Here is a 13,137-nt window from a genome sequence, read left to right on the forward strand (position 1 = left end):
CATGTTGTGAACTATTTAAATTTTTTAATGCAGTGAGATACTGTAAACTATATGCTTTTCATTGATTGATCATTCTCATATACTTGTGTATTCATTTTTTCATTTTAACAAACCTTTGTTATGTTTCAAGCACGGGCCTAGGTATTAAAAGAGTTGAAAAATTAAACTAGCTTTGCCCTTAAGGAGTGCAAGTAGGGGGTTATCTATGAACAGGCTATAAAATTTGCATAGATGGACAAAGGAAAGAATAGTAAATACTGCCAAGTGAAATCAGAGAACGAATCACAGAAATTAAGATTTTGAACTCTATCTTGAAGAATTGGTAGGAACATCATCCCTATATTGTCTGTTGTCTGAAAAATAAAAGTTAAGTACTATGCATTGATCATATTAATTAGAAATATTTGATAAGTGGACAAGTTATCAAAGAAAGATTGATTCTGTGAGTAGTTCAGATATGAACCAAATATTAATAGTCCGTCACTTAATTCTTCTTTTTTCTTTAAAATTTTTTACTGTTTTTGGTATTCTCAGTCATTTATCATTAGGCATCATTTATCATTAGCTGCTCACTAAAGTGACTTAAGTTATTTTGCTTGCTGTGCCCTAGTTTCTTATTTTCTCATATAGAAAATGAGAGATTTAAACAATCTTTAGGATCCCTTTTCAAATTGGAAGTCTATAATTTATAGGACTTAGTCCCCTTTTTACTTATCTGTGCAAAAAGTCATTTCCGTTTCCTTGAATTTTATATATCAACTATCATTTTCTTTTATATCATGATTAGAGCCATTAGCTTGATATTTTTCTTTAATACTGTCCTTTAAAAAGATCAGTTGTTAGCCAGATAGCACAAGGACTGACTCTATAGTTACAGCTCTATTACAGTAATGATTTATAAACTTTTCAGAATTTTTACATGCTATTTGTCTTAATTGGTAATATACCCACCTCCTAAAGATACTGTAAAATAAATACAGTATTTTTCTTATGACATCATTCTTATGGTTGGGTAACATCCTAGATGAATTACTCTCTTAATAGTATACTTGTGTTATTACTTTGTTCAAACTAGAATTTTCTATGATCTCACCTTGTCTTGAATTCTAGCCTAGGGCAAATAATTGTTTTGTGAATTTTGAAATTTGTTGAACTAAGGTTAATATTGTTTTGACTTCTTTGTTTTTTAAATAATTGGAAATGTATTTTTAAAAAGGAACTAGAAATCATTTTCAAGTAAATCCTTTCTAAGGTCTCAAAGGTAGCATTTTACTTTGCAATTCTATCATCATATCATTCTTCATTAGCTTTCAATAGATTCTAATGACTAAATACTACACTGTTTATACTAGTAGTTGTATTTGATAAATTAATACATACATAAAAATGCACAAATATATTTTTCATTAAAACACTTTTTCTGTATATTCAAAAGTTCATACATATTGCAATATGTATAATCAATAATTAGTAGCCACTAAGAGAAAAATAAAGAATAGTATTTTAAATTCACTATCCATACCTATATTACTAGTATAAAATTTCTATCTTAAATCTCACTTTAGTTTTCTAAAGATTTCATAAACTTGTCAGTATTAGTTTACCCAAGTTGTTTTTTGCTTTTCTGTTTGCTTTTGTTTATAATCTCTTAGAATTTTTAACAAGTGATGAATTGTTACCTCTTGTGGAAATGTAGGCATTTTAGTTTGTTTAGTGTGGTTTTGTTTGCCAATGTATTACACTGTATGAAAAATATGAAATGGAATGTTCTTATAAATAGACATTTAGATAGAGAATGTTATATAATGTAACTGAACTAATGGCTATTCATCTATTAACTTGCTTTTCTAAGTTATTCGGAATTGGTAGTATTAATGATGAAATAAATTAGTAATCTAATCATCAGTTGACTGAGTTTTGATGCTGATCATAGCATGTACTTGAAAACGTTTATTTGCTAAAGTTAATGTGGATTATTTGTATTAAATAGAAATGATCGCATTTTAAAACATAATGTTTTTAATTGTATTTTTGAGCCAGTTGCCAGTACAGCCTAGTAGAATTTGTCTGTATAAAGTTTGTATTGGCTACTACCAGTTGTTATTTCCCCTAATGCTCTCAGAAACATATTGGTCTTTTATAACATAAACTAGCGTTCCCGTTGCAGGAAAAATCCTGCAATAGGGTTTTCTGCTGCACTCTACCCTGCCCTGCCTGCTCTCCTCCCTTGTCCCCCGGCCCGCGTTCTCTGCCAGCCCCCCTGCTTTACTCCCTTCTCCGCCAGCCTGCTCTCCTTCCTTCTCCCCCTGCCGCCTTCTCCGCCAGCCCGCCTGCTTTTCCCTTCTCCCCCGGCCCCGCCTCCGCTCCTCCCTTCTCCCCTGCCTTGCCTTCTCCGCCAGCCCACTCTCCTTCCTTCTCCCCCGGCCCTGCCTCCACTCCTCCCTTCTCCCCCAGTCCCGCCTCCGCTCCTCCCTTCTCCCCCGGCCCCGCCTCCCCTCCTCCCTTCTCCCCCGCCTTGCCTTCTCCGCCAGCCCACTCTCCTTCCTTCTCCCCCGGCCCTGCCTCCACTCCTCCCTTCTCCCCCAGTCCCGCCTCCGCTCCTCCCTTCTCCCCCGGCCCCGCCTCCGCTCCTCCCTTCTCCTCCCCCTGGCTTGCTTGCTTCTCCGCAGCTTTGCTCCCTTCTGCAGCTCTTGGCTTCTTTCTATGCTGTCTTGATATGCAAATTGGCCACCATCTTTGTTGGGGTAATTTGCATATTCGTCCTGATTGGTTGGTGGGCGTGGCTTGGGCGTAGCAAAGGTGCGGTCAATTTGCATATTTGTCTATTATTAGATAGGATATCTATATATTTGTTTGCATTTCTACTTCCTACCATTAGTTATACATAGAATGCAAATAGTATATTAAATATTAGTAACCTTTTGTTAGCTTAGTTCCTTGAAGATTATAATTAAATTATTGATCTAATTTAAAGAGATTAACTTATTGTACTGTTTCAGAGAGAGGAGATGACTGATAAAATTTATGTTCTTTTTCATTTATTTTATGTTAAATTTAGTCACCTGCAGATCGGTGCAAAAAAATACATGCTGGCGATGAAGTGATTCAAGTTAATCATCAGACTGTGGTATGTATAATTACTTTATGAGTCAGTGGGAGGAACTAATATAAAGTTTTGTTAAAGCTTTAAAAGAATATCAATGAAATGAAATGCCTGTTATGTATAAAATAATTCAATAACCTTTTAAAAACATAACTGAATGACTATTCCTCTTAATTTTTTGATGAAATGTTAAGGCACAGTTTTAAAAGAACAGGAGGAATGTGGGTGGTGGCTGAGGTTAGATATACATTGCTGTATGGACAGCTAGAGTATAACATTATATACCCCAGGGACTGGGTTAATAATTTTGGAATAGAAATTAAAGTCACAATGCATACAAATTCATCCTTTTCTTAATACAATTTTTAAGTCTTATTTTACAAAGTATTTAATGACCTAGTTGATATGTTTTATAATAGCATGCCTTCCTTCATCTACTTTAGCATTGATATTTTCATTAAATTGCCTGGTATATTGATTTATTTTAAATGTCGATTTTTTAAAAAATATTTAAACATTAATAGCTGAAATAGTTCTTCATTTCCCAAAAGAGAACTGCAGTGTTAGTTTTATTTTTAAAGAAATATGTTTTTATTGATTTTAGCCAGAGGAAGGGAGAGGGATAGAGAGAAACATTGGCGAGAGAGAAACATCATCTATCGGCTGCCTCTGCACGCCTCCTTCTGTGGATCAAGCCTGCAACCCCGGACATATGCCCCAACCAAACCAGTGAGCTCTTGGTTCATCCAATGAACCACACGGGCTGGTCTACAATGTTAGTTTTAAAACTATTGCAATTAATTAAATAAGTCCATAAAATTTTCTTGCTTTATGAACCTCATTGGATGCTTTTCTAGGCTAAGAATGACGGTGGCATTCTGTGCCTATGGTAGATTTTCAAGGGCTGTTGTTTTTAATCTCAATTTAGAAAAGGAACATTATATGATTTTTATTTTAGACTATTTTGTGTCTAGGTTGGTTCACTTTGTTCTCCTATCTCTGCCAAAATGAAATGATCTAAAAATGTAGATAAAATAATCTGGTTATTAATATACCGTATTTTCTGGCGTATAAGACGACTGGGCATATAGAAGATTTTCCTGGGTTAAAAAGTTGTCTTATACGCTGGAAAATACAGTAATAATCATTTGAGAAAAATTGTTTTATTCCATTAAATATTCTTATAGGTCACTAACTCTTCAGAGTGAGTAATAATTTCCTGTTTTACGTTTAACTAAATTTGCTTTTGCATGTTCTAGTCAAAGGAGAAATTTTAAAAGGAAAGGTTATTTTGGGGAGATTAGAAGACTTGTGTGAAAAATCTGATCTTTCTCAGTGATTCTGATCTTAAGGAAGAAGCCATTTTAATTCTGGCTTTGAATAAATTGAAAAGTTTGTGATATTTTGGAGAGACTCCTAAAAACTGATAATTAAAGTTATGATGTTTATTTAATGAGTTCATTATTTAAGTGAACAGAAGTTAATGAAAGTTTAAAATTTAACACGTGGGTGTGAGATTAATAGGAAATAATGCAGAATGTTGGTAATTTTAAAAGCCTTTTTACACTATGATGATTTTGATAATGAGAAAATTCTCGTTACTAGAAACTATACAAAGTGGTTGTCCTGACGAAAGTTACTTGTCCCCTCAGATGAGGATTTGGGTAGTGGGATAAAGCAGCTGCTTTATTAGACAAGCAGCTTCTCCTTCTAGATTCACGTTGCCTCTCTTTCTCCAAATTTACCTTAACAAACATAACATCCATTGGATAGTTGGACCAATTTCCAATTAGCCAATTCTAAGAGGGTGGAAATTATTCGCTAATGAAAAATAAATTGTTTAAAGAGTACTCTTTGTGGAGCAAAGATTCTGATATTTATCAAATGAATATGAAAGTTTTTAAGAGCTACAAGTAAACTAACAAAATCTATATGGATTGGTGATATTTAAATACTGTGAGAACATATAAATGTATCTTTGCATCACAAGAATATTCTAAAATATTGAAAACTGCACAGAATAAGGGTTGGAGGAACTTGCTTCCAATTTTCACTCTGAAATTTACTTATGGTTTTAAGAATCATTTTAACTTTTTAGAACAATAATAATCATAGCCAAAACTTGCTGAGTTCTTGTAGTGTGCCAAGCATAATATTAAGTATTTTACTTATTTTATCATTTATTCTTTACACAGATCCTACAAAGAAGGTGTATGTGAAAATTGAAACTCAGAATGATTATCTAACTTACCCACAAGTAAAAACTCTATGAATCTAAGGCCCATGCTCTTACTTTAGTTTTATTATACTCCCTCCCCAAACTCAAATTATAAAATTATCAAACAAAAGGGAAAGAATTCTAACAATCATCTAAGTAAATCTCAGGATTCAGTGAGAGATTAAGTGGGACCAAGGATAAGAGAAGAGGAAAGTAAGTGAAACTTTACATAACTGGGATAGAATCAGCTGAACTGAAATTAGAAATTGTGTTGAAATTTAAGTTTCTCACTTCTTTACTGCAGATAGATATGTAAAACATCACAACACCAGGCACACATTAGTGGATTAATAAAAATTAACTTTTGTCCTCCCTCTCCTCCTTTTACCTGCTATAACAGTTGGGTCAGTTGGAGTCCAGTTTCTTGGCAGACTGCTACTAGAACCTATTAATTGATTTTGGATAACAATGAAGACATTCTCTGACAAGAAAATATGTTAATCCCATTAATCTAGTCTTCCTTAATAATGTGATCAATTACCAGATCTTTGTGTTCAAATGAGAGGCATATTTGTGCAATAATGGTACATTTCATAAAACACAGCTTGCTCTGCCCTCTTTTTCTTCCTGTAGCCTGCATTGTGGTCTATATAGTGCTTTTAATTTTTTACTAGACAATATTCAGAGGAGGTGAAATGGGAATTTTTTGGGTTTTCTTACTATGAAAAATTTGGTAGGTGGACAAATTAGTTGAAAAAAAGTATAAATTATTTGTAGTCTGCAGTTACCCTTTCTATCCCTACCAGGGACATTAGAGGTTGGTTATGATATAATAATTACATTAAAGTGTTGCTTAATACATTTGAAATATATATTTAATATTTTAATCCAGTAACTAATTGGCCAAAATAGTGAGATATTGTCAATATTACTCTTTAACCATTTCAACTCAATAATGTAAATAATAATGTTCAGTCTTATATTTTAAATGTTATTAGCTCAGTTAGTAGTTAGTATTTACCTGTAATTCCAAAATTTCCTACTATAGTTAGTAATGTACAATATAAACTCTCAATTCAAATTGCTTACTTTAAAATACATAGAAAAGCAATTTGAATTTTTTTCCCTAAGAGTCTGAGAAAGTTGAATGAATCACAGATGAATTCAAATACTTTTTTTTTTTAAATTGCTAGTATGGTATATCTTCAAGATGTCCAATTAGATGTGTGTTTCGAGTTTGTTCTTTTTTTAAAAAAAAAAAGTATATTTTCTTATTTGAAATGAAACTGGAAGTTTTATGTTCTTTTTCATGTTGCTATATTTTTTATTGTAAGTGGCTTTTAAGCTTTTCAAATGAACATACTTCTGTGGCTGAGAAACTGTGGCTGCCAGGTAGGAAGAAGAAAAAATCATGAACATCCAAGCAAAGCAGACTGAGCCCTATTGCATGTCTTCCCCGCCAGTGAAGATCCAACTCCTCAAAAGCTGCTGGATTTTTTCCACTTCATCTGCCACTACATCCCTCTTTCTGGGAGATACCTCGGCATAGCTTGAATCAGCAACTCTGCCCTCATGATGCACTTTTAACACGTTTTTTAGCTGATGAGACTATTTAATACTTACAGTTATCTATTTGAGCATATTCCTTAATGAATTTGTTAAATTTCTTGTTAATCCTCCTTTTGGTGTATAAGTGTTCTATAGCTTCTATCCATCCTAAAAACAGATATTTTCTTCTTAGAAATATAAGTTGAAAAGAGTGAGATGTGTGATGGTTGAATCCAACATTTGGGGAAAAAATCCTTTTATTTTGTGTAAATATTAAAAAATATTCCTATTTTGAAAGGTCTTCTGGAACCTGGTGACTATATTCCATCAAGAAATGGTTTAATAGATGTGGCTAAAAAGGCTACTGGAATGGAAAATAACCAGTTTGGGATAGTTAAGAAGATAGGCTGCAGCAAATAGTCAGGATGTTGGGTATTGACTAGGGAGAGATGGAAGATGAGTACTATAAGCTAGTGGTTCTCACGAGCCCCAAATGGTGAACATTGTTGAGCAAGATTTAAACTGGTGATGGCAGAGTGTGGAGGGGATGGGAAGGAACAAATTAAAGGACTATTGTGTCATCTGTAAAGTTCATTCTGACTCCATTTTTATAATTCTCAAAGGTGTCTCCATTACTCTCTTATTCTCATTCTAGTCTTCCATTTTTCTCTCTATTCTCTTCCTTGAACCCAGAACAACAGTATTGATTAAAGGGATAACCAACGTAGTCAGAATGGATGGAGAGTGTGCTGACCCATTAAAGCCCAGCTCTCCCTAACCTTCCCTCGCACCCTACCACCCTGCTCCTGGACTTCAGCAAGCAACACCACGATATTGGCTAACCCCAGATGTGCTTTCTCTCTCTCTCTATTTTTAATTTACTAAACCAGTGGTTGGCAAACTGCGGCTCGCGAGCCACATGCGGCTCGCAAGCCGCGATTTGCCGCTCTGTTGACTAATGAGTTTGCCGACCACTGTACTAAACTGTTGTCTTTATTTTTTAGACTTTTCTTCTAATTTCGTTTTCTTCCTTTTTCCTTTACCATCTTCATCTCTTCTCACTTAACTGTTTCTCTTAAATGTTTTTATTCTTGCCTATTTTCTTCTGTTCTCCTTTGTCAAAGGAGGAAGTATTTATCTTATAATTCTGTATACCGAAAATATTGAAAACTGAGACCTCAAACAGCAGTATTTCTGATGCACCTCACATCTTATTTTGGTAAACACAAGATGTTGCTGGAGTACAGAGATTAACTATATTAGCATGGTGTTTAATATATTGCTTAATAAGTAGTTATGATAATACACTAAAGTACTGTGTTAGGATTCTAAGAAATTGGTATTCTAAAACAGCAGGTGAATTGTTCTCTTTAAGAAGAGAAAATCATGAAGAGACATTTACTAAATATTAAAGGAAACAACGCATCATAGATTTCATTTACTCATAGTAATATTTTATTTCAGATTATACCTTTTATAGTGTATCATTTATGATATGATCATACTTTTTGTTTTATTTTACTTCACTATTGTGGATTTGATGAGAATGTGTGGAAATTGGCTTCGAAGTGCCACATACTGATATAACTATAGATTTATTTTGCCTAGAGAAATCAATTAATTAGTTTATTATCCGATATAATATTCTATGATTTTTCTGTTATCAAAGTAAAATTTATTATCTTAAGTTTTCATATAAAGGAGACTAAGTTGTATGATAACTTAATAATAGTAACTTGCTATTAACTGATTTATTTTCTCTGCAGATCTCTGCATCCTGATTTGCTTATTTCTTATTTATTGAATTCTTACTAGCTTCCCAGGAAAAGAGTAATTGCTTTTAAAAATGGTTACTCCAATTTATTTTATTATTAGACTACATCTTTCAGTGTAGAATATATTTAATACGATCTAGTTATTTTACATGGAATTTTAAAAAAGATTTCCTTATAAATGATTATTGTGTATGTTTAAAGTGGATCTATTGGCTGGTGTTCTTACCTACTTATTAAGTGTGCAACTCACTTGCAAGTCAGTATTAATACTGCAGTCCTTTTCCTACCCCTACCAAAAAGGCAAATATTGACCAGTCATAATTGCCTAATTCAATTTCAGTCTAGGGGGAAGGGTGTTAATTAATAGATAACATTTAACTGCCTGATGAAAATAAATCATTGCATAGATAGGTAAACACCTTAGAACACCATAATATAGGATATTCAAGCAAAATCTTAAATCCTTCATCTAAAATTCATTTTATGTTATTTAGTCATCAGATTAAAATATAGGACTCATCCACTAAATTAACATTCTGATTAGCATGATGGAAGTTCATAAACTAAATTTTTAATTTTAGAAGATTTAGAATGTTGTTTATTTAGCTATATATATATATATATATATATATATATACATATATACATATATGCATATATACACATGCTTTGGTTTGGTTTTGGTAAATATAGACTTGTATTGCAATATTTATGAGTATTTTCAAATAAACATATCTTTGTTAAATGTCTACCAGTAAGTGACATTATAAAGATTATTCATAGCAAAGTTATAAATTTTTAAGCATATTCCTTTATGAATACTAGAGTTTTGGTTAATTTTTAATTCCATTTTCATTTGGATTTCTAAATTCAATTTAAGCATGAATTTTTAGAAGTATAAATATTTTCTTTATTTTTTTCTCAGAATTCTTATTAATAGGAACTGTAGATTTTTATATAACAATGCTTTCTTTTATCTCTTAGCTTTGGTGACTTTTATCTCTTAGCTTTTACCTCTTAGCTTTAGGACTCTACTTTTTATTTTAAAATACACATATTTCTAATATCTTTGCAAGAACAGAAATGAAATATAGGAAGGAATGGCTGAAATGTAATGATTTCCAAATATATGCAAACCCAAAATTATTTTAAAATTTAACCCACGTAAATATCTTCACAAAATTTTTAGTTAAAAAAACTATATTCTTATGGTTCTTTCAAAATATATCATTGGTTTTCTTTTGGTGGGGGAATGAGGTTCTGTGGTATGATCAAAGATTTGCTCCCCCAGCCTTTTACTCTGATATGATTATCTTCCTACTAGCAGAGGCTGTCAGACTCACTCAGTGTTATGTTTTGGAGAAGTTAAAGGACACATGAATGATGATGAAAGAAAAATAAAATTAGCTTCTATTTAGTTTTCTATAGCATATACGAATGTGAACCATGAAGCCCTCAAATAAACCTTTGGTCTTCAGAGATTGCAACATTACCCATGTCTTATTGAAATGGAAGGAGGGAAAGTTTGTGTTGGAGATGCTAAACTATACCCATAGATTTTTTTATCAGTTTGAAACAGATGCATAAACATCAGTGATACAAAGGCTGAAATTACTATAAGTGATAGGTAAGAGGAGATAATGAGAGTAAAAGGATATGGAAATGTATCACCTTTGGCAGCAAGGATGTGGGTGATTCATAAAAGGTAAAGGAAAAAATATGATTACTATTCTTTCCTTCCTTGAGCTTTCTCATGAGTCCATAAAAAATTTCAGATTTAACCTTCATAACTTCTTGGTTATGCAGAAAAAGACTCCAAGAAGATGGTGTGCAATAGGTGAAAAAAATAAAATTACTAGCTTCTTGTAGTGCTCAACTTTCCTTTCTCTCTTGAGCTCTCTATCCATTTTTACCAGTGAGAAATTATGTTCTCTGTGCTTTCTCTTTAAATATAATATACACATGTATATTACATACATGACTATGTGAAATTCACATAGAAGCATTAATTATTAAAACATAAATTCAAATTGTGAGTAGCTCAACCTGGTCCAGGTTTAACTGTAAAATTAAACCACATTAAAAACACCTTAAAAATGCCTTGATGTAGTCTTATTTCGCTGGGTAAGTGCCTTATAAAGTTAAGAAGGAGGATATGAGATGAACTACCAATAATAGTACCTCAATGAATAAAGATGTAAAATTATGGTATTTTTTCTTGATGAAAATAAAACTTAATCTCCATATTTCTTCTTGTCAAATGCATATTGCTTTTATCATTTCCCAGGGTAATCTCTTATAGTCATATTTGTAAAAATATCAATACTAAGGTTTTATTTAAAATAGAGAGACACCTTGGAATATCTCTGAATACTCTGAATTACCTAATAAAATTTATTCTGCTGAAATTTAAATCACTTTTTGCATATATTTACTTAAACAAATACATACTTTTCAACTTATTTTCCTTTATATTTGAACCATGGGTAATTCTCTATTTCTATTCAGTAAATGAAAGATTGTGGAATAATGAAATTAAGAAATCTCAAAATAAACTATAGGGTAATATAAGACTTTCTCATTCGTATTTTGTGGGAGGGAAATAATTTAGGTGAAGGTGAAGTCTGAAGATTGGTACTCAAGATTTAGTAGTTCTAATGCATCTTTGAAAGATGTTGTGTATCAAAATTCATTACTTCTGAAATATTTATAACTATATGACATTTCTTCCATGTAGTTTGTTATGCTAAAGAAAGGCAGTCATCAGCATAAAATGTTGAATTCATTAGATACTTCAGTAACTTTTTAGTAATTCAAAGGAACAGAACACTAATAAATACCTCAGCACCAAAAAATGTGGCAAACATAGTGTCATTAGTCATGGTGTGATGGTTGTATATTGAATTAAGTCTCTTCAGTGATTTTAAAAAGAGCAGAAAGACGTTTGTGTATAGCGTGACTCATCATCAGACATTCATACAGGCACACCTCATGCATCTGAAATTTCCTTTGTGGAGAGGTATCATTTATAAATTACAGCCTATGAGTAAGAGCATGTGAATACATAAAAGCATGTGTAAATGTTAATGAATCTGGTACTTTGTCTTATGAAGGATAATACCTCTGAAAATATTTTAAGAAATGTCCTATCTTCTTGTGTTTAGGTATATAGGTACTTTCTTATATCTCCAAATGCAACTGTGACAGGAAGGTTGATAGGCTTAAATTCTTACCTTTATGCCTACTTATAACTTTGACTACTGGGGACCATAGAGTAGAGATTATTTTTATATATTGGTCAGATAATTCACCAGCTGTTGTTTGGAAATCTGATAGGCTAGGGCAAGTCCTAAAGGAGTCAGAGAAAACTTCTTCCCTCTATGTCGTACCAAGAGAAAAGGAAGTCTCTCATCTCTTCAGCATCAACCCCAAAGCCTCTTCTGCTCCTAATCCAGGCAACCCATTGTCCAAGGACCTGCCCACTTATGTTACCCTTCACCTGGGAACCTCTGGTGTTTGCTTCAGCCTGATCAAAACAATTACAAGCCCCATCCACAAGAAAGCAGAACCCCTCTGGCTTTTAACACTTGGGAATGTCTTAAATATTTCCTTAAGAAATTTTAATCCTGTTATGTTGTATGTAAAATACATTTCAATGTACAAGTTGGGGATAACATGTAAACTAGTAAATTATAAACTAGTAACTGCTTAGAAACACTGGCATTTGCTACCTCAGACAATAAGGAAGATATTATTAGTAGTTCAGCATATGTAAAAAACATTATCTATAGCTGGTAATAAGACATATTTTGGGTAAGATGCATATGGTGGTTTTTAAAAGGTTCATTCTAGCCCATTAATGTAATGTGAGTGAAATATTCTATTAACATATTGAGGAAGAGAAACTTGGACTGTTTACAACTACTACAAAATATTTTTTCTGGGGAAAAACTTCAACAGTGTTTACATAATGTATATGATTAAACAGAACCTTTCATTGACAAATAGAAACTAGATCCATTTTTATATTCCTTGTCATAATCACATCACTGTGAGAGTGCTCAATATATAAATACTATTTTTAAAAATATTCATATATAAGAAAGTTTATTTGATAATTTGGGATAAAGAATGACTATCATAGTTTTAGTATCAATTATATCACTTTTAGAGAAAAATTTAATACTACATCTTCGTTTTACACACGAAACTAAACTCTCCATTTCAAGGCATTTTATTGTCTCTGAAACATGTGTTCTCATGCCTCCATATTATCTCAGTAGTCAAGTTATTAACTAATAATGTGTCTATAACTTTAAGACACATTATTGATTTCAGGTTTATCCAGATAAATAAGAGTCAGTTTTTCTCAAAAAAATAAAAGGGACCCTCAAAATCCAGTTTGTGAGGATGGGTAGAGAGGACTGGGTTGTAAGGAAACATACAGCTTTAATAAGATGTAGTGTGTGTGAAAATATGTCACTAGAAATATA

General features: G+C 32.5%; 1 protein-coding gene across 4 annotated transcripts in view; it reads left to right on the plus strand.

Annotated features, from left to right (window-relative positions):
- The window catches only part of CNKSR2 (connector enhancer of kinase suppressor of Ras 2), a 245,805-nt gene that overhangs the window by 107,849 nt on the left and 124,819 nt on the right, over positions 1 to 13,137 (plus strand). For all 4 annotated transcript variants that reach the window (XM_008154569.3, XM_008154570.3, XM_028129718.2 and 1 more), the window contains exon 8: positions 3,059 to 3,127. In XM_008154569.3, coding sequence (XP_008152791.1) covers positions 3,059 to 3,127 — 69 coding nt within the window. The remainder of the gene's footprint in view (positions 1 to 3,058; positions 3,128 to 13,137) is intronic.

This window comes from Eptesicus fuscus, chromosome 1 (genome assembly GCF_027574615.1).
Source record: "Eptesicus fuscus isolate TK198812 chromosome 1, DD_ASM_mEF_20220401, whole genome shotgun sequence".
Lineage (NCBI taxonomy): Eukaryota > Metazoa > Chordata > Mammalia > Chiroptera > Vespertilionidae > Eptesicus > Eptesicus fuscus.